We start from the raw sequence: 25,315 nt of genomic DNA, 5'->3' as shown, positions 1-25,315 counted from the left end.
CCCAGCCTCTTTCCTACTTTTTTACCTCCACTGAACACGGTCATCAAGGTCGTTCGACCCCTCGAGACAATTTTACCCGAACGAGCAACCTCACTAAAATATACATTTTCAGCGCTTCCAAATAGTTTTCACTCATTTATGTGATCAAACATTTCAAACCACGAGGTTAACACCCGCAATAACATTATTCGTTATCTCATTTCCAGCCCTAGCAACTACTACCGCGACGAAGGTCAGTACGAGCCTGAAGAGATCATGGACATGCTGAACCGCCTCGGAAACCTCATTCAGATTGAACGCAAAATGGAGAAGTAAGCATATTTATCTTCTGTATTATACGAATACCTCAGATTGTTGGTAGTCAACTATTGACAATCGGAGATATTCGCATTCATTTTCAAACGCACCAATCCGCAAAATGACTAATTTATTGTGCATTTTTTACTTAACAAGCACACAATTAATAATTGTTTTATGCAAACTCCGCTGAGCTGATCATAAAATAACAATCGTTATTTGAATCACGTATGAAAAATTTGTAAGCCATTTTGCGAATTTGTCATTATGCGACTATATATGAGAGGCATTTAATTAATTCCTTGAAGATCCACTTGAGCGCATCAAAAAGGTGAGCTCTAAAAGTGCACCGAGTCCGACAATCTGGTTCAGCCATTGGACCATTGGATAAACCATCGCCTTTTTCGTATCGTTTCGACTGTAGTTTTGTTAAAGAATTGTTTTTCTATTAACCTTTATTATTAGAGCTACTTTAATTATTATAAAATAACGTTAAAGAAAGGGGTCAACTGTCCATTATTTTAATTGGAAATAAAATTGAATATCGTTTACGTAAGTAAACGATATTCACATTTCCCCCCCAGATTCGATGGATTTTCCAATGTAATCTTAAAATATTGAACATCATTGTTTACTTTTTTTATTGACAGAAAAAAAATTACAAAGAATATATTATAGAGGCATGTTTTTTAAAACTATTTGTTTAAATGCACAGCACGTTTCATTTAAATGATACTTACACGAATATTTTTGACTGGTTTTTCTCAATTTTGAGATCTGTTTCACTGGTTGTTTAAAAATATTAATTGGATTTTCTTTATATACGTAATCATTTCTAAAAAAAAACGATTTAAATATATATTAACAATTGGTGAAATAGTGTATTTTTAAATGTTTTAATGTATTTTAGCTACAATCTTAATGTGATTTTGTAATCATGTTATAATGATTTCATTTATCTGTGTCTAATGTTTTGTCTCTTTTCAGCTTTAAAGACGACATTACTAGGTATGTTTGGGTCGACATTTCATGAAAATATAGGGAATATAGTAGTAACTTTGATTAACATGGATAACGAACTTTTTAGAGACATGAACATATTACAATATTGGATAATAAATCATTTTTGAGTATGTTATTGTTTCTTTCTCAATTGAATATATTGAATTATTATTTTTTCAATACATATATTATATTGAAAAAAAAATATATATTAAATGTGATCGACATATTTAGGATGCCTTTGCCCAGCAGTGGGACACTTAAACAGGTTATATAAAAAAATCACATAATTATGAAAAAACTGTTTTTCTTTCAAGTGTATTGGAAGAAAATATCACACAAGTCAGAATGACTATAAAAAAGGAAATGATAATATAATTCGTTTTATAATTCTCGCTTTTATATCTTATGTTAATATAGCTTGGTGTAAAAAATCTACATCCCAATCAACCTGTTTTGGGTTAGATTGGGTTTAGCGAATGCCGAGGGCCCACTGCAAGACACCAAACTCTCTGATAGCTACGCCACTAGGTTAATGACCCATCTTATATTTGCTCGTCAACTTTATGCAGATTGAGAAGGTTCCTCATCTTCATGTCATGTTTTTAAAAAGTTCTTACATATTAATCAGTAGGTAGGTATTTTGCAAACGCTTTGATCTGATGCATGCATGGCTTTAGAAAAGTACCTCATTTCCCAAAGACGAAAGAAAAGGTATTTTTTTAAATACTGTGTTTATTAAAGACAAAGATTTATTTAATTGCATGTTACCATTATTAAAAATGTGGTGTTAAAAGAAAACTTAATCCTACATGTTTGAGCATTCCATTGACCAGGACCGCGGTTCCAGTCGCTTTATCGATAATGTCTTTTTTTATTATTTCTGTTCCGGCTACTGGGATTACCCGTAAATTAAAAAAAAAAATCTATTGTTAGCTTAAAATCCTAAGAAAATGTAAACCAGGTATTTCGGCTTGCTAGCATTTGTATGATTGCATGAATGAACATTAGAAATATTAGTATCACGCTTGCTTATTTAGATCATAATATAAATAATTTAATTTATTTCTAAATACTCTTATTTTTGTTGTATCTTAAAACAGAAATAACATTGAAATAAATGTAATTGTTATAAAGAAAAAGTACATAGATTGTGTTATTACTCAAACATCGCTGATGACAAAAAATACGAATTGGAATCATAGTCATAATTATAAATTTTACCAGTCTTAGAATACACGATAAGAGAATAACTGAAATTTTATTTCGATTATTTTTAACAACTGAAATTCACGCGTGCGAAGCCGCGGTCAAAAGCTAGTTAGTATGCGAAATAATTTAGAGTCAATAATTGAGATGAGAAGTAGTTATTTGGATTAGATTTTTTAATATTATAAGTAATTTTTAGCAAATGTAATAATAGTCGGTCAGTATGAAACTAATTTCAAGTATAAATATGTCAAGGTTTATAGCGAAGCTAAATCAATGTTTACACATAGAAAAACTATGACATTACACGTGAAAATTTTGACGAGATTAAAAGACGTTAAAAATCTATTTTCATGTCACTGGTACGAACTACGTAGATTGCTACAAATTAAAAAGTTAAATTTGTCTTCTACTCTTTATACACAGACATAGAGTAGGTCTTTATATATCCTTGGGTTTTAGCTCTTCTAAACCTAACCCTTAGTATAAAAATTATTCCGTCTAATCCATATAATTACATAATAATTGCAGACATTTTTTTCCAACTAAACATGACATAAAATTTAAACAATCTACCGGAAATCTAATATTTTCCAGTGAGAAGCGAGCCTTGGACCTGGGCCTGAGCCGTGGATACTCCGGGGCACTGCAAGCCAAGCACCTGATGGGCCTGGCGGCCGCCAACTACGCTGGAGGGCCCGGCAGGAGGCGACGAGACGCGCACTAAGTTGCCAGACTACTGCTGAGAGTTCTTTTGTGGTGCACATTATAATTTTAGACGATCATTTAATTTTTTGGCCATTTGTTTATAAATGCTATGTGGTATCATTTTATGGAGGCGTGTGTTATTGCTAACACTGGTATCAGGTTCGCCTAAAGACATTTGACATGACTTTTTTCAAGTATCTGTTGAATATTATAACTATATTTAGACTATAATAAGACCAGTATTACTTAGTATACCAGTGTGAAAACAACCTAGATGTTTTTGATCGTCGTATGTTACTAATTTCTATGAACTGAACTGAATCATGATAGCACATGTATTCATAATTTAAGGCACTAACAGAGAATCAGAAGATAACCACACCAGCCGTAGGCCATTATTTATATAATTATATTTTAATTTAAAATTATGTGCACTCGAGAGACTCTTAATAGATATATCTACAGATACCTATAGATATCGGCTTAAGATATAGATGCCTTGAAAATGTGGCTATTTCATTCTGCAAAGCAATATCGACAAACAAATGCTTTTGTCTAGTTTTGATCTGGTAGATAATATATTTTTTCATATGATTTAATTTCATAGTATCTAAAATTATTTTTGCGAATTGACTGAGATCGATGATGTGTTTATACCTAAGTATTCCTAAAAGAAATCTATTGCAAGTTTTAAAACGCTTAAAATTTTAAAGTAAATTTATTAGAATATAATCTCTTACTTGTTTATAAGACAGCTTTTCTTTTTATACATAAATCTTAATAGTTATTTATTCCTATGGATGTATGTGGCAAATATTATCTAGTCAATAGTAAACTAAGTGATAAATACCTCCTGTCTAGAGTTTATTGTTAAAAATAAAGAGATATTCATATTTAAATTGTGTTTTATTATGGTAACATTATGCCAGCTCCACACTGTCGTCGAACAGTTTGCCAAACTTTGGCGGATTCAGTATACATTGCTAGTTTTTATTGCGGTAAATAAAAACATTCGCGTCGGCATGTGTCCGAGTTCGGCGATAGTGTGGAGCTGGCATTATAATCATGTCAGCTTTTTTATCTCCACTGCTGGGTATAGAGCATCATCAATCAATGTACAACTGCAGGGTTGCGCCATATAAGAGCCATACCCCATTGCTCAGTCATGATCTGTTGTGGCTCCGTTGTTTAATGCCGGTAAACATGTCGTCAAAGAGTTCGCCGAACTTTGGCGGATTCGGTATACATTGGTGATTTATCATTGCGATATATAAAAGCACTCATACATACTAAGTAAAGATCGCGCATTATCGTCGGCATCTGTCTGAGTTCAGCGATACTGTGGAGCAGGTATAAGGTTGACACTGCGTCGATGTATGAATGAGATAAGTGAGAGATTATTTGTCGACCTCGGTGGCGCAGTGGTAAAGTGCTTGCCTCTGAACCGTGAGGTCCCGGGTTCGATCCCTGGTCGGGTCCTGATGGAAAATGATCTTTTTCTGATTGGCCCGGGTCTTGGATGTTTATCTATATATGTATTTGTTATAAAATACAGTATCGTTGAGTTAGTATCCCATAACACAAGTCTCGAACTTACTTTGGGGCTAGCTCAATCTGTGTGATTTGTCCTAATATATTTATTATTTATTATTTTATTTGCAGTATTGAAAAACCAGTATGCCAAACTCGGCATAGTTCGCCGAACTGTTTCGCGATTTGGCCCCTAGAAAGCACTTATGATGACAGCGCCATCTATTTCATTTGAACGTAACTATTCATTGAATAAAATTACCACAGGCATGCTATTGGCATTCTGTGAATATGTCCGTAATTATTCATTTAATACCTTAATACTAGATGGCGTTACTAGAAATATATATCAATGTTTTAAATTATATAAATTACAAATTAAAGAATGTAATAAATTAAATAGATTCATCATTACATTATATTGAATAATAATCTACAATAGTATTTAGGTACTATTGTTACTTAATCAAATTACTTCAATATTACATACTTACGTTCTGTTATCTTACAATATTTCATATAAATTCAATTTCATAATTTAAATAAAAATAATTATTTAAAAATAAAAAAAGAGATTATCATACTATATGTATACTACTACCTACCTAGTTTTTATATATTAATTTCGTTTTAACGTCCACATCCCGTATGGTCTAGTGGCTAGGATACCTGGCTTTCACCCAGGAGGCTCGGGTTCGATTCCCGGTACGGGAAAATCTTTTTGTACGTTTACGTAGCCTTATTTTGTTTCCCAAGTATTTTTTAAGGTGTTCTTTTTAGCGTATCGACTCGGCGAATCATATTTGTGATGCCAGCTCCACAATGTGACCGAACTCAGAAACATGCCAAATGCGTGAACATTGCGTAGTTGGTATGAGTACTTTTATTTACCGTAATTAAAAACCAGCAATGTATACCGAATCCGCCAAAGTTCGACGACAGTGTGAATCGATAAGACGCCACCGTCGATACAATAGTATCTGTAGTGTTATACAGATTCTTCAGCGTGCAAAGGTATCACACAGGCAAGCAATTTGTGAGCTAATATAGCTCCCCATTTATATATATTGATGGATATCCCCAATTTGACATATTTTCTTTGGGGACAAACAATCTGTTTTCTATGTTTCGGAGAGTTGCATGCTTGGTGACTTTATGATGAGCAGAGCAATCCGCGGCAAACACTTCGCCAAATTTTGAGGTTTCGACTTACATTGCTGGTTTTTCTTTGCAATAAATGAAACCTCTCATACAAACTATGATTTATCTCTCGGTTTATTTATATCTAGCTACATTTTTCGCGCAACGTGAATGAATGCCCAGAGCGCCGTCATAAGTATGCATACTTACCGATATATTATTATTCGTCTCCATTGTCGTGTAGAATAGCTAGGAGGTCGAGTTAAAATGGTGGCATGACTGAAGGGCTGATTGTGTATTCACATGAATGCTTTTAAATTTTTTCGAGGTGGCCGAACATAATTAAGTGTTATATATAGATGTGCTATTTACAACCCCTTGTGGAACAGAGGGATGATAAAAGATGAAGATACCTACCGAAACAATTTATGACACCCATTAAAATATATTCAAGTGACATTATAAACTTTCTCTCTTTCTCACATCTGAGCTTGTAGCCAACTGGCTACATTCTTACCGTTATAACACAAGAAAAGGAAGAAAGAAGGAAAAGAATATAAATTTACTGCTATTAATGACAATGCATTATTAAGATAAGCATGAACTGAGTGCGCACCCAGGAATGGCTCCCGACGAGGGAACTCCTCAACGGTTTACTGCACGGACATTATTTTGTGTCTCGCATTGAGTGCAATAATATATCTCTGACAACAATAAAGGCTTGTGTCAAAAATTACAATTTAAACTGAAGCATACGTAGAAAAGAAAATAATAAAACAAACTAATAGGAGCTAAAACAATGTCTTTTATAACTTTTGTCTGTGTGTATGTTTGTTCGCCTATCACGCAAAACAACTGAATATAATTGGATGGCATTTTCAGTTTTCACCTATAAGTATATACCTAGTTGTATAGCAGAAAGTCTAACTTAAAATCTGGTACTTATAGGCTTCATTTCGATGAAGTCATATTATCATATTCACTTCATATCGATATGAAGCCTATAGAACCAAAAATATTGATTAGTTCTATAGAGCCAAAGATATTGACAATATATATTTTTTTAATGAATAAACTCAAAAACGTCTGGGCCGATTTCGATGAAATTTGGCACAGAGATAAACGAAACCTTCACGTAACATAGACTACATTTTTTATTTTGATTTTACCCGAGCGAATCCGGGGCTGGCCGCTAGTGAGTAATAATAATATATATATATATATATATATATATATATGTCATATATGTCACACGTATATAATACGTATTCCTACGGACCATAATGTCACGTATACGTGACTTTATGGTCCATGGAAAATTAAAGGTGAACAAGTGAACATGCCTTCGAGGAGACACTGCACCAATTTATATTTGTGTACGTTTTTAGCCAGAAAGTTATCCTTCTTTCAAGATAAGTATAGACCTGCATAGAGCAACAGGGTTGAAGACCCCGATCGATATTGCATACAAGCGGAAGGCATCAGTGTTCACTCGACAGGCTTACTGAGTCGTAACTGGTTCTCAGGGCGATTCGACCGCTGCGGTCGTGCTGTCAATTTACATTAGTTGAGCCCAGAGTTTAAAATTCCGCTTACAGTTCACATAAAAATGAGACGATAAATATTACTCCAGAAATAAATTTATCATCAATTACAATTTCTTTCAAAAAATGCTAAAAAGTTAAAAAGGCCAAGGTAAACGATTCTTTATATATGATATTGTGAACCAAATTATCTCCAATGACGGATATCGTCAAAAAATTGAATGCCGGCTACATATTCAAGTTCAGCGATAGAACTTGGACAGATGTTCACGCGAATGCATCTCTACTAAAATCTACTAAAACCAGCTGCTCCACGGTCTAGCTAGCCTCACGTCAGGGTAAAGCTGTAACATATAGTTTTCATACGAAGTTTCTTCATCTTTTGTAAGAAAGAACTTGACTTAAAATGAGTATTTTTCCTGAAAAGAAAAACCTAATGAACGTTCATTCCCTGCATTTCCTTTACTTAAAATACGCACTTGATATTATCTAAATATCCTTATAACACATTCGAAATTTAAAATTTGTCTTAACAAATTTTAAATTTCGAATGTATTATAAGGTACACAAAATACCAGAAATAAATATTACCTAATAGGTATAGTATTATTATTAATAGTAACTTTCACATGCTTGAATGAACAGTTCTACTATGTTAATGTTGCAACTCCTGTCGGTCCATATATTAACATTCAGAGCACTGTTATTAAACATATCATTAGCATAATTATGTATGGATATTCTTATAAAACTATTACATTTTTTTTTATTTTAGCGTTTCGTTATTTAAAAATGTAAAAAGAACATCCCGTCTTCGTCCCGGCTTCGCTCGAGTAAATACATAATAAAATAAACCTGCCTCAGCAATCATTCTATCTATTGGTTAAAACCGCATGGAAATCCGTGCAGTAGTTTTTTGAGTTTATCGCGAACAGACAGACAGACAGAGGGACGGACACGGTAGAGGATTTTGTTTTATAAATGTAATGATAAGGATGTAAGCATAAGGTCCTCTAAATAATATGTACAAATATCTTAAGTTTAATATAACCTGTGTCATATTTTGTTTACATAAATTTGTAAATAAATAAAAATAACCATTTAAAATTTGAATTACTCTCAATAACCCATTTAATAACTCTAAATGTTCGTAGGATCTTTGGTAGGAATATTAATTGGAGTTTTAATTGGAACCAAAAAGCCGTTTCCACGTATTTGGTGTTTGTGGGAGGCTAAGGTTTTGTATGGAATTATTTGTTCAGCGAGTCTTCACCGTCAAGTTTGCAATTAAATATAAACTAGTTTGCCCGCGTGGATTTCTCTGCGAAAGTGGAACAGACATAATTTCCATACAAAGTTTCACCCTCCATGACAATAAGTCTGTCAATACCCACAGACTTATTATCATGGAGGGTGAAACTTTTTGAGAAAAGTAGCCTATGTTGAACCCTCCCCTTCAACATAGGTTAAATGAAAAAAATTGGTATGCATATAGTTAAAGAAGTTCCCCCCAAACCTCTTTAACTATATGCATATCAAATTTTATCAAAATCGGTCCAGCTGTAACAAAAACGGAACAGACAGATATACAGACTTTTGCATTTATACTTTCGATTCTAATGCCGGCTACACACTATCGGCGAACTCTAGACAGATGCCGACACGAATGCCAAAAATGAAACGTAGCCGGCATAAAGTAGTATTAGTATGTATTTGCCTAACACCGCCTGGCGCCAGTTCGGAATATACAGTCGCGAAGATCATTGTACATTGAGTATCCAATCGACAAAATGCAAGATACCAAAGTCAGACATCATTCTTCATAAACATTTACTAAGTGCAGTTTTTATATAAAAGCCAGTTTAGTTCCCAATGGACTGATGTTTAGGTTATGTTTACACAGAACCTCATAATGAGTAATTAGACGACCACTGTTTTTTAATGTTGAAGAAATTTTCATAAATATTTGTGGTGTTTATTGTTGATTTATGAATTGTTTTCTTAGACCTAGAAGTGGTCTATCATTAATCAGCAGTGGTCGTTCCGAAATGCCAGTAGTTTGTAGCTTGTGAGAAATAACTATAAATATAAAGATTGACGAGAAAAAGTGCCTGTGAAGGTCTAATTTCTGAATAAATGATTTGAATTTGAATTTGAATATGAATATACTAAGAAATTTGTGTCATCTATTCCCATGTAAAGGTAAGGAAGAAGTCAGAGATTTTTTAATCTATGCAAGAATGTTAACTACAAATACCTATATTATTTAAGTTTATCGGTATCATATCATGTCTTTAGTACACGTCAATGTCTCTTTTTTGGCATTTTTCTTTTGGTAGGTACTTTAGTATTTAATTTCCAATTTGTAAGTTCTATATTTACACATAACAGTTTAACTATCCTACTAATATTATAAATGCGAAAGTTTGTGAGGATGTATGTGTGTAGGTATGTATGTTTGTTACTCTTCCACTCGAAATTTACTAGACGAATTGTTATAAAATTTAGTACACGGGTTTTATAACCTGGAATAAGACATTGGGTAACTTATTATCCCAAAATTCGCTCGGGAGCGAAGCCCCGCGGCACAACTAGTTGTAGTATAAATAAATAATATAAACATTTCATTTTTTTTCTGTTTCTTCTAATATAGGAGAGGAGTATATAGGAGAGTATGCTTTTATCATTTGTCCATAATTATGTTTTTATCGGTATAAATAATAGTTATCTAGTCGCTCCAGATATCCTTCCCTTGTAAAGCAGCCTTATACCTTCCATAACAGTGGACATAGGTCGGAGGCAGGGCAGCGGAGGGGGGTGGAGGGGGTGATTTTCCAAAACAACGAGCTTGGAACAACCCTCTATGCTATTTACATAATCCGCTTGACGCGAAGCTGCCTACAGGCGGTGAATAAACATAGTTGATTGAATGCCTTGCAATACTTTGCATTACTTTTCTATTCTAGGGTGCGTTCCACATAGCACAGTCGCGCTCCGTTGTGACGACGCACCACATTGTTGCTCCGTTGTGCTCCGTTGTTTTCTATAGGTTTTGACATTGACATGTCAAACCCTATAGAAAATATAGTATGTCGAAACTTCATAGAATTTCTACGTTCTTCTGCGTTGATCCGTCGACATCATCAACGTCCGATGTAAAAATAACGGAGGATGTCGCAGCGCAACTGAGCAATGGGACCGCGCTGTAGCTCTAACTCGCAATTTTTTATTATATTAATATGCTTATTAGTAATTGTATGACTGTATGAATTAAACATTATTTGCACTCCGTTTTCTATAGATTTGATACTGACGTGCGTTGACGTACGTTTAATGTCCACGCAATTCCTTCGTTGCCCGCAGTCGACAGAACGCAACGGAGCAATGGGGCTTTTCTTAGGAATATCAAAATCATGTTTGCTTGCTTATTCAGGATAAAATAGAAAGTATTTATTTATAAACATATATACACACACACATATATCCTCACAAACTTTCGAATTTGTAACATTAGTAGGATTTGTTAATAGGTACCATATATTCCTTTTATCTATGGTACTATAAATAATTATGGGGGTAAAAACTCTATCTGAGTCCCATATCTGATAAAATTAAACAGAAGATGAGATACTTATGAATTGTAATGATGATGAGTGTTTTACAAAAAATACATTTTTGACATAAGCTTCTAGGTATTACATAAGCATAAATTTTTGACATAAGCTATTAGATATTGTTAACAGAGAGATCTTACTGCATTCAATGCGTGATAATAAAAACATGTCCATACAGTAAACTGTTGAGGAGTTCCCACGTTGGGAGCTGGGTGCAACGTCAGGTCAGTCTTGTGTACAAAATTTCAGCTCAAATGTTGAAGATAGACATCAAATAGAGTCACAAGAACCCGAAGAAACATTCTTACACATAGGTACATTGTAAATTGAATAAAAGCACTTAACACTAATCCATTTATTATCAATTTATCCAAATTATTCATAAGATTTTACAATTAGACATGTTATACAATGTGGTTATTTAGCTTGTAATACTCAAGGCCATGATAAACATTATGAATATGATTTAATTGGATGAAAACAATGTCTATATACGAGTATAGCTGCGGGCAATAATAATATAAATTTAAAAAATAGGTCGACTTGTCCTAGATATAATATTAGGTTCTTTCATAAACATTTGTTTTTAAACCATGTCAATTAATGCTAGTACCTAAATATAAGTGTACACACTTTTGACTTAATTGACAACGTTGATTAACTCATTTTTGGAATATTATTAAAACCATTTCATCTAAAAATGAGTAGTGCACATGATGTACATAGATTATGTAATTATAATACAGATTTTATTTTCATTAAAAAGGATATTTTGCCTGAAATGAAAAACCAAATGCGCGATTTCTTTATTTTAAATATGCATTAGTTATAATATAAATAACTTTATAATACATTCGATTTATCCATTTTTACATTACATGAAATGCACATACATGGTCTGAGCCCTACACTTGCATATTATGGCCTAAAAACTTCTATACACCTGGCAAGTGGCGCGTATGTTTCTTTTGTTGCCATCAGTGGTTTCTTTGGAGTCGGAGGCACGGCGGCGGCAGCGACTCGTTCGGCTAAAGTCTCGTTTATGAGAGATAGCATTTTTATAACTCTCGTCTTCACTGGTTCTTGTACTAACACTAAATCAGCGGCAATATTTCTTGCTAGACGAATTCTTTCTTCTTCTGTCTTCAACACATTGTTATAAAATTCAGCTACATTTCCAAAATCGACTGCATAGCTTTCCAAAACCAAAAGTCTTCTGCTAGGAGCATTTTCATCAATGTATGGTACAGGACCGTTAAAGGAATTTGGCAGATAATTAGGAGCGTCTTTCATGTTATATCTAGTGGGAGGATTACCATCTCGCAAATAAGTTTTGGCATACTTTGGAAGATTTATATCAATTTTGTTATGATTGACACCTAAGCGATAATCTTGTGCATCTCTATACGAAACTACTCGTGATTGGAATAAGAAGTCCATTGGCCCGGAAATTCCTGGAACTAAATTACTAGGATTAAAAGCACTCTGTTCCACTTCACGAAACCAATTATCAACGTTTCTGTCTAAAACCAAACGACCAATAGTTACTGTCTTGTAGGTTCCTTTTTCCCAAAGTTTAGTTACATCGAAAGGGTTGTAATTTAGCTTCTTCAAATCACGGAAAGGTATAACATCCATTTCCAATGTCCAAGATGGGTAATTTTTGTTTTCTATTGCATTATACAAATCTCTAGTAAAATAGTCCTGGTCTTGGCTGGCTATGGCCTGGGCTTGAACATTCGTCAAGTTTGCTAAACCTTGCTCCGTTCTGTAGTTGAATCGGACATAAAATCTTTCTCCTTTTTTATTATAAATCTCATAAGCGTGAATGGGGAATATATCCATTTTTCTGTATCCATTGGGGATTGTATAGTCCGAATAAAGCCAAAAAAGTAAGTGAAAGATATCAGGTCTATTCGTTCTATAATCCCAAGCAACAGTTTGGTCCATTATATTTGTTTTAGGATTTCTTCTTTGAGCCCGAACAAGAAAATCGAAATCAGTAGGGTTTCTATACATGTAGACCGGCAGATGCAAACACAAATGGTCGAGGTTGCCTTCTTCAGTATAATACTTCACTGCAAGACCTTTTATGTCTCTGTTCAGTTCTGGTCCTCCCAAGTTGGGAGTTGCTGGGGAGAATCTCCCAAATACTGGAGTCTTTTTCCCGATTCCGTTGAAAACTGCAGCTGAAGTATACTTAGACACATCGTGGGTCACTACAAAATATCCATGAGCTCCTGATCCCCTGGCATGCACTGGTCGTGGCGGTGTTCTCGCCTTATCTACATGCAGAATCTGTTCCGTGAAAAATGAATTTGCGAACATGTTTGTATTCAAAGTTGATGTTTTTCGTATATCCACGGGGTCACCAGTGCTGGTTGTCAGAAGCCCAATCGGTTCCTAAAACAGAATGTAGTAAAAATAGAATACATAATATAATTATTTTAATTATTTCAATGCATTTCAGCACTTTCGTACTTAAATAATGAAAACGATTTATGTAGTCGAGAAATATTATATTATGTAGAAAGTGGAGGAGACTGACATGCTGTACAGATCTCACATAAAGTGGGATAAGGGTAGGCTGATGATGACGATAAAGAAATTATAAACATATTTACATACCGGATGTTTCATCTTAAAGTTGGTGAGTTGCAAGGGTACATAATCTATGGTCACATTACTGTAGGCCCAAGAATTTGCTAGGAATAAGAATGAAACAAAAATCGGTAGTTTTCGCATCCTTGAACGAACAGTTCAACTGTGTAAGTGTTACAACTCCGACATTCATTTAACACTCAAGAGTAGTGTTATTAAACATTGTTAGTGTAATTATGTAAGGATGTTCTTCTATGACTACTTAATTACTCCTTGTTTAGGGTTCAGAAGTAAAAAAAAAATGGTTCCTCTTTTAGTTTTGTCATGTCTATAAGTCCGCTGTCACCGGCTTGGTTCAAAAAGTTTTTGAACCAAGCCGGTGACAGCGGACTGGTATTAGAGAACTGTAATTTGGCAGAAATATGCATAGAAATAACCGTAGAATTTTTTTAAAAGTTCTTTAATATATAAAGGGGGGTTACATTTTCCCTCTCGTTTATTCCATCGTGTGTATAATTTGAAAGATCTTTAAAAATATTATGCGTGACCAAAGATTATTTATGTAGCCTGCTTATATTCGGCTAGACCTGGCTTTGGCCTGTAACACTTTGTACGTCTAACCAACTGAAATCGGCAGCATCTAGTTGTAGCCGGACATCGGGGTTTAGCCGTAACATATATATGTTATGGACCAAATGATTAGTTATAAATAAATAAACGGTAAATAATAACACTCATACTAACTACTCAATGTTCACGCATTCGCGTCGGCTGATAAATAATCGCCAAGAGTACTAGTTTCCTTACGAGGTTTTCAAACACATTATTTTTCTATGATCAGGATAGGCTCCGACGCTTAACGGCTGAGGAAATCACCGAGAAAAAGCTCAGATGAGAGAGAGAGAGACATTTTGAGAGCTAATGCTATGATATGATAATTTATTTAAAGTTAACTATTTCAGCAATGTTCATTTATATTTTAGTTAGTTATATTTCCATTCTAAAGTATGGGAGTACATTCAATATAAATATATACGCCGCCGCCACTTCGAAACTTTACAATTCATAGTAGATTGAGTATCCAACCGACAAAACGAATATATCTCTGGTATATCATTCTTCATATAAACGTCTACTAATTGCAGTTAGCTAGTACTTACTGCAATTAATCAGCCAAACCTAGTACTTATTTCATTCCAATGGACTGATACAGGTATTTTATTTCTTCATAGTCGTATTTACTCATGGCTGAAAGTCGTTGTCATTACGTGGAATGAAACACAAACGATAACTTTTTTCGCACTATTAATGGAGTGGTTAGTCATTGCCTTCTCCATTTCACATACAAGTCAATAATCAACGAGATTGCTGTGATGGGAAATAACTAAAATATTTTATGTAGTATTCAAAATTTATTTTAATGACGATCGTAATTAAGGCACGATCTTGGAATGAAGAATGTTAATTTGAAAAGTGCTATAAGACTAACGCATTAAGCACTTGTCGGATCCAAGCCAAAGGCAAGATAAGGGGAAATGAAGTGGAAGAAATTGGAAAAAAGAAAAGATTGGAATGGACTCAATATATCATGCGACTCCTGTGCCTAAAGAGGTATAGATTCTGTAAATCGAGTTTTAGCATTCATGGACTTTGAAAGACCTCTAGCTGACTTAGGCTTGTCCTCTCGCATTCTTCCAGTATTGTACAAATCCTGATTTTCAAAAAATTACTCTTTTCACGGTTGAAGAATCTATGTAGGGCATATCTGTATGACGGTTTGTAGGCTTGATGGGTTTCCAAATGAAAAGACTATTTGCAAATAATTAGATAATTATTGCGCTAAATATGTACAATTGAGCATCTTCTTGAAAAGAAAATGCAATAAAAATTATGCCAGTCGGATCATTTTATTCAACAAGAATACAGAAAAGGCTTTTAAAAGTACTTTTTATATAATGTTATGTAAGAGAAGCTGGTAAGCGGCTCATATGATTCTTTTATCGTCACCAAAGGTTTAAAATAGTTGGGGAAAAGTCAGAAGGATTTCTAGTTAACTACACTGGCATATGAAAACATCGGCCGATAAAAACAGGCTTCGGTGCATCTTAACAAACAAATTTACATATTGATTATTTAAAATTTAAAAAAAGGAATTCATACCTAAGTCATCGAGCCGTCTTTCTAAGATCTGGCCGTTTAGAAACTCACATTCACATCATTTAATTTTAATATTTTGGTTTTATTTTTTTTTTAGAATGCAACCATTGTTTAAGACTAAAGAATTTTCTAACTTAAAAATTACTATAATTTCGGATCGGATATTCGGAGTAGATACTTTTCGAATATGAGAAATTCAATGTAATGGCCTAACTAAATATAATGATGGCTCCACACAATCGACCGTGATCGCAATGTTTACGTTTGTTTGTATGAGGATACTGAAAATTTAAGCAATGTTACATAAATTTTCCGCTGTTTTTTTTTTGGTGCGATGTGTAAAGGAGTCATAAAAATCAAATCAATTTGGGCTAGTATAGTTATCGGTCATTAAAAATTATAATAGTAAATCCAAAAAATACGATTACTAGACTATTTATTAAGTTATGGAAGAATACGAGCTGGTTTTTTTTCTATTTTTTATTGACAAAATTTGACACTATATATTGTATTTAAATTTAGTTGCACAATATACAAAAATACAAGAGGCGGAGAAGCGTTATTCACAGTTAAACTATGTGTCATTACCATTTATATTATCTTATAGACATGGTCGTTAAGTACGCAGACTTTGTATATCTATGGTCATGGAATAAAAGTTGACACGCAACTGGCAAGCGGCGCGTATGATTTTTTTATCGACATCAGTGGCTTCTCTAGGGTCGGTGCCACGGCTGCGGCCACTCGTTTACCCAAAGTAGGGTTTATTAGAGTAATCATTTCTATAACCCTTGTCTTCAGGGGTTCTTGCACTAACGCTAATTCAACACCAATATTTTTCGCCAGACGCATTCTTTCTTCGTCTGTCTTCAATACATTGTTATAAAAGTTTGTAGCATTCCCAAAATCGACTGCATTACTTTCTAGTACTAGAAGTCTTTCACTAGAATCATTTTCATTGATGTATGGCAGGGGACCGTTAAACGAATTGGGAAAATAATCAGGAGCGTCTTTCATGTTATGTCTAGTAGGCGGATTACCATTACGCAAATAGTTTTTTACATACTTTGGAAGATTTATATCAATTTTGTTATGGTTCACCCCTAATACATGTCCATGACTAATAAGAGTACTCTCATACAGAGATGCACAAGATTCGATAATCTTGTGCATCTCTGTATGAGAGTACTCTTAATTTAAATATGAAATCCTTTGGCCCCGTAATTCCTGGAACTAAATTATTGGGATTAAAAGCAACCTGTTCTACTTCACTGAATCAATTATCGGCGTTTTTGTCAAAAATCAATCGACCTATAGCTACTGTTTTGTATGTTCCTTCTTCCCATAATTTCGTTACATCAAATGGGTTATAATGAAGCTTCTTCAAATAATAGGAAGATATAACATCCATTTCTAATCTCCAAGATGGATAATTTTTGTTGGCTATAGCATTATACAAATCTCTGGTAAAATAGTTCGAATCCTGACTGCTTATAGCCATTGTTTCAGCTGTTGTTAAATTTGCTAGACCTTGTTCTGTCCTGTAGTTGAACCGTATATAAAATGTTTCTCCTGAGGAACATGTCAGAGTTCAAAGTGACTGTTTTCCGTATATCTACGGGGATTCCTGCACTGGTTGTTAACAATCCAATTGGTTTCTAAAACAAATTATTTCAATAAATTAATACTTTATTTCATAAAGCGAACGTTAAACATAACAGTTGAGAAAAATAATATTTAAAGAGATTCCAGTTGATTTGTATCATAACATTACATCGAATGTCACTGTTGCATAGGTACTTACCGGATTTTTCATTCTAAATAGTTTCAGTTGTAAAGGAACATAATCTACAGTTACATTATGATGGCTCCAAGAATTTGTTACCAAGGTCAAAAGGAAAATTCTCAGCAAATATCGCATACTCAAACACTTATAAAAAAAAACGAGTAAGTGTATAAACCTCAAATATTCGTACTATATAAGTACTTGTTATAATTATCCTCATCCGTTCTTCATTCTTTAACATTATTTAGTTTTCACTTCATCATAAAAACGGTATTTAATACAAATAGCGGGACTTCCAGTGCAAACAATTATTTAGCTCGCATATCTGATTCTTATTTTCTAGTAAACAGATGATGTAGAAGAGCTATGCCATGTGGTGTTCCCCAAGGATCAATCCTTGGACTACTCCTGTGGAGCAACGACCATGATGTGAATGTCACTTGTTATGTGGATTTCCTCCACATTAACGACTGTCAAAGTAAAATTGTGCAAAAATGCAAGTGAGCGAAGTATCGAAGTATCCCTTGATACTTCGATACTTCGCTCACTTGCAAGCTAAGATCGCTAGCTATCAATATTATTTGCAACGCACATGATGCACTGAGCTATACGAGTTAAGTTAGTTTATTTTGCACTGGATTATCGTCTTTTATATTTGTGTGTGTTCAGTTTTAGTACTAACACAAAAGTATAACATCAATTATAAACTGGTCAATTACGATACCTATGAAAATTTAAATTTGATTAATATTATAATCTAACTTTTTGAATTTTCGTTGTTTTAAATTTGCGAGACTTCGTCTTATAATCTAAACATCCTTGATTGTCAAACCATTAGCAAGCATATCCACTTTGACGACATTAACCCCACAGATTTGGTTTTCTTACATGACCAAGCGGAAGCAGCATAGAGAAATAGCTAGTTTGTGCTAGACGTAGCCGTACCAGCGTTGACGGCACTGGAGTATGAAGGCTGAGAAGAAAACAGCTTTCTCGCTTCCAGTAAAACATCTGTATCCCTGACTAATATGTATCTGTCTCTCTTCATAGTCGTATTCCTCATGGCTGAGGGTCGTGGTTATTATGTGGAATGAAACACACGCAACAACTTTCTTGGCATTATTAATGGAGTGGTTTGCCATTGCCTTCTCCATTTCACACACAAATTAATAAGAATCAACCAGTATGCAGGTTTCTTCACGATGTTTTCCTTCACCGGAAGCAAGTGGTGGACGATGAAAACTACTATACATGAGTCAGATTGGTATACAAACTCATGTGGCACGAGTAGGATTCGAACCTGGGACCTTTCGATCCACAGGCGGGCGTTTTAACCATTACACCACCACCACTTCTTTATTGTATTGTATCTATCTAGGGGTATCATAGGTCTTACTCGTATATTGTATCCTCCACCAGACGGCGACAATCATTTCAAATTTGTTCCGATTGAATTGTGCTGCGTTGTGACGACGCATCACGTCGCGGGTCCGTTGTGCTCCGTTGTTTTCTATAGTTGTCATTGACGTGCGATGATATACGTCGAAACTTTATACAATGTCTACGTTGTTCTATGTTAATCCGTCGATGTCAACATGACGACGGCAACGCTCCGCTACTGACCAATAGGACATGACTTAGTTACTGACGTTGCCATACTTAATTCCAATTAATTTCCTCTCCCGAAATGTTTTAAAATTCAATTTATTTCACCCAACCAATAACGCAATTAAGCGCATGTTTGCAACAAAAGATGATTGGTTGTATAATTATAAAATACAACCAATTATACAGATGAATAAAAAATAAATTTAATTTCTGCGGTAATTATGTTAACGGATTTTATTAGTACTGGTTTAGATATAAGCGGTATATATAATTACTTTTTAATTAGCTCTGCTTCTTGAGATAAACGTTATATAAGAAATGTATGAACACATTTCATATAGAGTGCTTAATTAAAGGTTTAATGCCTTAATTATTCGTAAGCTATAGATAAGCGAGATAATTTATTAAGTTATTAAATTTATTCGTTTTTGCACAAGTGTAAAAATATTATTGTAAAATATGAATCCTTTCCATAGGCTTTTCATAACGAACCCAAAAACTGTTGTTAGATATTGTATTGTAAACTTTATGTAAAAACAATAATACAAACAGCTATAAATGACCTTTGACGACCTCGGTGGCGCAGTGGTAAAGTTTTTGCCACTGAACCGAGAGGTCCCGGGTTCGATCCCCGGTCGGGTCATGATGGAAAATGATCTTCTTCTGATTGGCCCGGGTCTTGGATGTTTATCTATATATGTATTTGTTATAAAATATAGTATCGTTCAGTTAGTATCCCATAACACAAGTCTCGAACTTACTTCGAGGCTAGCTCAATCTGTGTGATTTGTCCTAATATATTTATTTATTTATTTTATTATTCAATAAATATTTAGAAAATTAATATACAGACTAATTCTAAACTTCCATTAACATTTACTCGATGTAATTTCCTAATTATTTAGTTATCTCACGTGTTGTTATTCAATAGTTTTTGCCAGGAGAATGCGCACCTTCATTCAGTAGAATCTTACGGTATTATACAAAATGATTACTTAATAGTCTGCAGGCGCAGCACTGCGTAGTTTCGCCTACAACGAAACGATTAGATTGTAATCATATAAGGTAAAAAATTGTGTTCCAAGGATGGTGTTAATTTCCCGCATGCAAAATATTTATCATTCATCACTTGAGCCAAAGGTACAATTTTGATGAAATCTAGTAGGAAAGTAGGAAACGTTAATACGGTTTTCAATTATAACTTTATATTTGTTGTAAAATTCTATTTGCATGCTATGACAATGGCTGAACAGGTGATATATATTTTATTAAAGCATCTATTTTTATGTATACATTCTTCAAAAGTAAATAAATAATCATTCATTCAAGTTCATTGGAGAAGATTTAAACAGACTAATAGTGCGGTTTTCATAAAAAGTTAACACTTCTTTATTTTCTAAACGATGAAAGGTATTTTTAGTGCTCAGGCTTGGGCAATGACGGACAGACAGATGTGGCAGATAATTTTGTTTTATAATATTTAAGGATTTGAATTAACGCCTATACGGTTAATGTTCCTTTTTTCCATGCTGAAAACAATTAGAAAGCAAAAGAATACATTTTTTTACCAATGATGGGCATTGGACAGTTATGTTAATATTATTCATGTTACAACGAATCATATATATTAATATTAATTTGAGGATACCTACAATAAAATACAACGTAAATAAAAAAACAGAAACAGTGTGCGCCTCGCATGATCAAAAGGATGAGTGTAATCATTATATCATTGCGTGTCTTATAAACGGAATACTCAGAATGCTTTATACTCTTTAAATTATAACATAACACTACACGCACGTAAGGATGCGGTATCTGTCGTTCATTTTGTTATGGGTTTGTATGGGAAGGAACTCTTGTGCTCATGATAATGTGACCATAAATTATGTCCCGCTGCAACTGACCAAGTTCAAAATGGAACACCCGGTATGTGTTTTGAAACAGTTTCACTTTCTCCTTTCCGGTTGCGCCTAGGCTATGTGTCCCTTAGTCACCTCGTACGACATCGACGGGAGGATATGAAGTGGTCCTATTATAAGTCTCACACGCCTTTGTGGCGTGTGATTCCGCCCTAGAACATAACACATGGTATGTGTTTATAATTACATAACATAATAATAAATAATTAAAGACCCTGGGGTGCGGATACAAAAAACCTTTACAAAAAGATTTCCGCTTGCCTGGTCGATGTCTCCGAGGACCCAAGGGCTGGTGACTATTTTGGCTAACGTTTGAGTTTACCATACAAAGAGGAAATGTCGCCAGCCTTCTGGGAACTTTACCGCACGACGACGGCGATTTAGTATCATTTTTTTATTTAAATTTATTTAATATTTATTATTTAGTTTTAATTTCTAATTTTAACTTATAGTACTTTATGTTGTAAATACTTTTATTCTTTTAGTCCATATCATTAGATTAAGTTCTGTTCTTATGAAATAAATATTAGATGACAATCCAAATGTGTTAGGTTTTAATATTTTGATATGACAAGCTTGTCTGAATGGCATATAGACCTAAATTAAAATAAATAAGTAAGTAAAATTGTATTGTCCGCAGAAACAGTATTAAAATCCGTTTAGAAATGTAATTTTCAAAAATTGTTAGTTCATAGATGTAAAATAGATAGTAAAATCATAAGAAAGACAATATTATTTCACTGTTTCAGGAACCAATTGGACTTCTGACCACAGGAGTTGGAAGACCAGTGGACATACGAAAAACAGTAACTTTGAACACAAACTTGTTCGTGAATCCAGTATTCACAGAACAGATTCTACACATAGACAAGGAGAGAATACCGGAACGAATAGTGCATGCCAGGGGGGCAGGAGCTCATGGATATTTTGTAGTGACCCACGATGTGTCTAAATATACGTCGGCTGCAGTTTTCAATGGAATCGGTAAAAAGACGCCAGTATTTGGAAGATTCTCCCCATCCGTTCCAAACATAGCAGGTGCCGAAACAATCAGAGACACAAAGGGTCTGTCCGTAAAGTACTACACTGAAGAAGGTAACTTCGACCTTTTGAGTCTTCACCACCCAGTCTACTTCTACAGAAATCCTTCTGATTTCGATTCTTTTGTAAAGGCTGAGAGAAGAAACCCTAGGACAAATATACTTGACGCAACAGCAGCTTGGGATTTTAGAACTAATAGACCAGATAGTTTACACGCAGTTATGTGGCTATTATCTGACTATGGTATTCCAGACGGTTATAGAAAAATGGATATATTTCCTATTCATACTTTTGAGATTTATAACAAACATGGAGATAGATTTTATGTCCGATTTAACTACAGGACAGAACAGGGTCTCGCCAATTTGACGACAGCTGAAGCCCAAGCCGTAGGTAGTGTAGACCCCGACTATTTTACCAGAGATTTGTATAACGCTATAGCCAACAAAAATTATCCATCTTGGAGACTAGATATGGACGTCATACCATTTAATGATTTGACGAAATTAAGTTACAACCCATTTCTTTTGACCAAACTTTGGGAAAATGGAACATATGAAACAGTAACTATAGGTCGTTTGGTATTTAACAGAAACGTGGATAATTGGTTCAGTGAAGTAGAACAAAGTGCCTTTAATCCTGCTAACTTAGTTCCAGGAATATCAGGGCCTATGGACTTCCTTTTCACATCACGGGTAGTATCTTATAAAGATACCCAAGATTATCGGTTAAGTGTTAACCACCACAACATTGAAATAAACAAGCCAAAATATACAAAACACTATTTGAGAGACGGCAAACCCCCCACTCTACATAATATGAAAGACTTTCCTAATTATTTTCCTAATTCCTTCAACGGTCCATTGCCTTACATAGACAAAAATGCTCCTAAAGAACGACTATTAATACTAGAAACCAATGCAGTCGATTTCGAAAATATTGCTGAGTTTTATCACCATGTGCTGAAGACAGAAGGAGAAAGAATACGTTTAGCGCAAAACATTGCCGAGAATATAAGGTTCGTACAGGAACCAGTCAAGACAAGAGTAGTAGAAATGATGTCTCTCATAAACCCGACTTTAGGTAAACGTGTCGCTGCCGCAGTGCAGCCGACGGCAAAGAAGCCACGTGCTGCTACATCAGAAGCGTACGAACCGCTTGCCAGATGTATGGCAGCTTTTAATCGATAACCTATCAATACTATAAGTTATTTGAACTCCGTTTGTTTTGTTTATTTCATTTTAAAGAAATTACACTACCTTGTGCATAGCCTCTTGGTTATCTGATAGAAAAACTTAAATATTTAAGCTTGCCTTTTGCATGTGTTTGTTATGATTATTATATGCCTAATAAAATACTAAATTATAAACCTTCAAATAGAAACTCCATGTTTTTAGAAATTCTGACCCTGCCCATAAGAAATATTTTTACCAAATTTTGAAGTTACAATTATAACCATTATTAAATTGCGCAAGTCACTCAACTGTAGTTTATCACGAGATCCCGAAAGCCGAGTTCTTACTTTGTCATTCAGATTATTATTTAGAATCCTAGGTAGAATTTGAATTTAAACTATTCTTATAACAGATTATTTTAACCACTTTTTTTAATATTCTAAATACGTATGTTAAAAATGTCATTTACTCTCTAAATATGCCACGGTTATGAAACATAAACCTTTTGACTTTACGAGAACGTTCGCCAGATCCCGAGGAGATCAAATATACACTTTCTCAAGATAAAAGGGGACCATAATAACCTTGACTATAAAACCGCAGTAAGAAAACTTTAAAGGTCGCATATTTGCACTAGAAAAGTATTCCCTACGCGCTTCGAGATTGTAAGGGTCTAAACGATATACAATTCCCTTGAGACATCAGGATGTTTTTCACACTTTGTCCCTGGAACTACGTGTCACTGAATACTGAAATTCAACTCTTTGTAAGTACATGTCTCTTTTTGATTTGCTGCGCTCTAACTGATCTCCTAAGGGAATTCAATGAAGCGTATTCTATATTTTAATCCAGATTATATTTCGCTTTTGAACCGGATTTCATACGAATTTATGCTGTTCCATCGATAAAGCCCACCTTGTGTGAGCGTCATTTTAGTTTTAACTGTATATTTTTTATTTTGAAGGGAATTTCACAAAACAAATTAATTCATCGATGGATGAGACTACCACTGCTTTGATTGGTGTGGAAAAGTGGGTTTTTGCGTAGTAGCGGATTGATTTAGTCTGAATATTAAAATAATATCCTCCTAACACTTCAGCTACTACTTAATATCCTTCTGCTACTTCTTCACTACGACTTTACGAGCTTCAGTGAAGTCCGGCAGTGACAGAAAAATAGATTTCCATAGAAATAAGTATTGTACTTAGTTTCCCATTTGTAAGTTTTATATTTGCATTGTTACGTGGTGCTCAATAAATAAATAAAATACGCCAGCCACTTCTCCAAGAGATTAAATAAATATATATTCTTCTAATAGTGTGTTTTAGTTACTTCTAATAAATTCACTATTATTTTAATAATAATAACAATAAATATATTGGGATAAATCACACAGATTGAGCTGGCCCCAAAGTAAGTTCGAGACTTGTGTTATGGGATACTAACTCAACGATACTATATTTTATAACAAATACATATATTGATAAATATCCAAGATCCGGGCTAAAAGATCATTTTCCATCATGACCTGACCGGAGATCGAACCTGGACCTCTCGGTTCAGTGGAAAGAACTTACCATTGCGCCACCGAGGTCGTCAAGAAGAAAGACGTTTAAGGAAGGCTAGCAACCTGACTCTATTTTTTAGAACTTAAATTCCTGCGATTAGCCCAATGTCTAACTAAGCATAGCCTTTGACAAAACTTGGCTTTATCTACCCCGTAAGTAGAAAAGACTGTTCATAAAGTCTACGTTACCTGTAAGTTCGTGCGAATGTTCAGATTTCACGCCAGCTTAGTGAATATCAGCACGCGATGTGGCCAGAATTAAACATTTTCAAATGGTGACATCACACAGGCAATGACATCATCAATGTCCAGCCCAATATTATTCAAAGACTAACGGCCCGTCCTGGCTTTGCGCGGGTAAAATAAAGTAGCCTATGTTACTCCTGAAGGTTTCGTCTGTCTCTGGGCCAAATT

The 25,315-nt window shown here is 34.4% G+C and overlaps 3 protein-coding genes and 1 non-coding gene across 8 annotated transcripts in view; 3 read left to right on the top strand and 1 right to left on the bottom strand.

Annotated features, from left to right (window-relative positions):
* Dh31 (Diuretic hormone 31) overlaps positions 1–4,109 on the top strand; it is a 78,322-nt gene extending 74,213 nt beyond the window's left edge. For 3 of the 4 annotated variants that reach the window (XM_053748350.1, XM_053748349.1, XM_053748348.1), the window contains exons 3-5: positions 207–311; positions 1,285–1,305; positions 3,106–4,109. In XM_053748350.1, coding sequence (XP_053604325.1) covers positions 207–311; positions 1,285–1,305; positions 3,106–3,235 — 256 coding nt within the window. In that variant the 3' untranslated portion in view covers positions 3,236–4,109. The remainder of the gene's footprint in view (positions 1–206; positions 312–1,284; positions 1,306–3,105) is intronic. The other variant, XM_053748351.1, reaches the window with a different exon arrangement.
* Positions 4,110–5,388: 1,279 nt separating this feature from the next.
* On the top strand, positions 5,389–5,460 carry TRNAE-UUC (transfer RNA glutamic acid (anticodon UUC)). The gene has a single exon. It is a non-coding gene; the product is annotated as a tRNA-Glu (tRNA).
* Positions 5,461–11,463: 6,003 nt separating this feature from the next.
* On the bottom strand, positions 11,464–15,092 carry LOC128671870 (catalase-like). 2 transcript variants are annotated; one of them, XM_064436109.1, is made up of 2 exons: positions 14,806–15,092; positions 11,464–13,447 (listed from the first exon to the last, which is right to left on the bottom strand). In XM_064436109.1, exon 2 carries the CDS (start codon positions 13,370–13,372, stop codon positions 11,963–11,965), a length of 1,410 nt encoding a protein of 469 aa, XP_064292179.1. In that variant the 5' UTR covers positions 13,373–13,447; positions 14,806–15,092; the 3' UTR covers positions 11,464–11,962. The 2 variants fall into 2 exon arrangements, with proteins under 2 accessions (XP_064292179.1, XP_053604665.1); XM_053748690.1 differs by lacking the exon at positions 14,806–15,092 and adding an exon at positions 13,673–14,000.
* A 5,913-nt stretch (positions 15,093–21,005) lies between these two features.
* Positions 21,006–23,648, top strand: LOC128672156 (catalase-2-like). Its single transcript, XM_053749103.1, has 2 exons — positions 21,006–21,125; positions 21,868–23,648. The coding sequence occupies exons 1-2, from the start codon at positions 21,006–21,008 to the stop codon at positions 23,347–23,349; spliced, it is 1,602 nt and encodes a 533-aa protein (XP_053605078.1). The 3' UTR covers positions 23,350–23,648.
* The last annotated feature ends 1,667 nt before the right edge of the window (positions 23,649–25,315 follow it).

This window comes from Plodia interpunctella, chromosome 8, assembly GCF_027563975.2.
Source record: "Plodia interpunctella isolate USDA-ARS_2022_Savannah chromosome 8, ilPloInte3.2, whole genome shotgun sequence".
NCBI lineage: Eukaryota > Metazoa > Arthropoda > Insecta > Lepidoptera > Pyralidae > Plodia > Plodia interpunctella.
The sequence above is the reverse complement of the archived record's forward strand: the minus strand, read 5'-3'. Positions and strand labels throughout refer to the sequence as shown.

Coding starts and splice junctions, on each gene's coding strand:
- LOC128672156 (XM_053749103.1), top strand. CDS start 21,006: ATGCGGTATCTGTCGTTCATTTTGTTATGGGTTTGTATGGGAAGGAAC. Junction 21,126..21,867: donor AGTTCAAAATGGAACACCCG/GTATGTGTTTTG, acceptor TCACTGTTTCAG/GAACCAATTGGACTTCTGAC.
- LOC128671870 (XM_053748690.1), bottom strand. CDS start 13,789: ATGCGAAAACTACCGATTTTTGTTTCATTCTTATTCCTAGCAAATTCT. Junction 13,448..13,672: donor ACTTTAAGATGAAACATCCG/GTATGTAAATAT, acceptor ATTCTGTTTTAG/GAACCGATTGGGCTTCTGAC.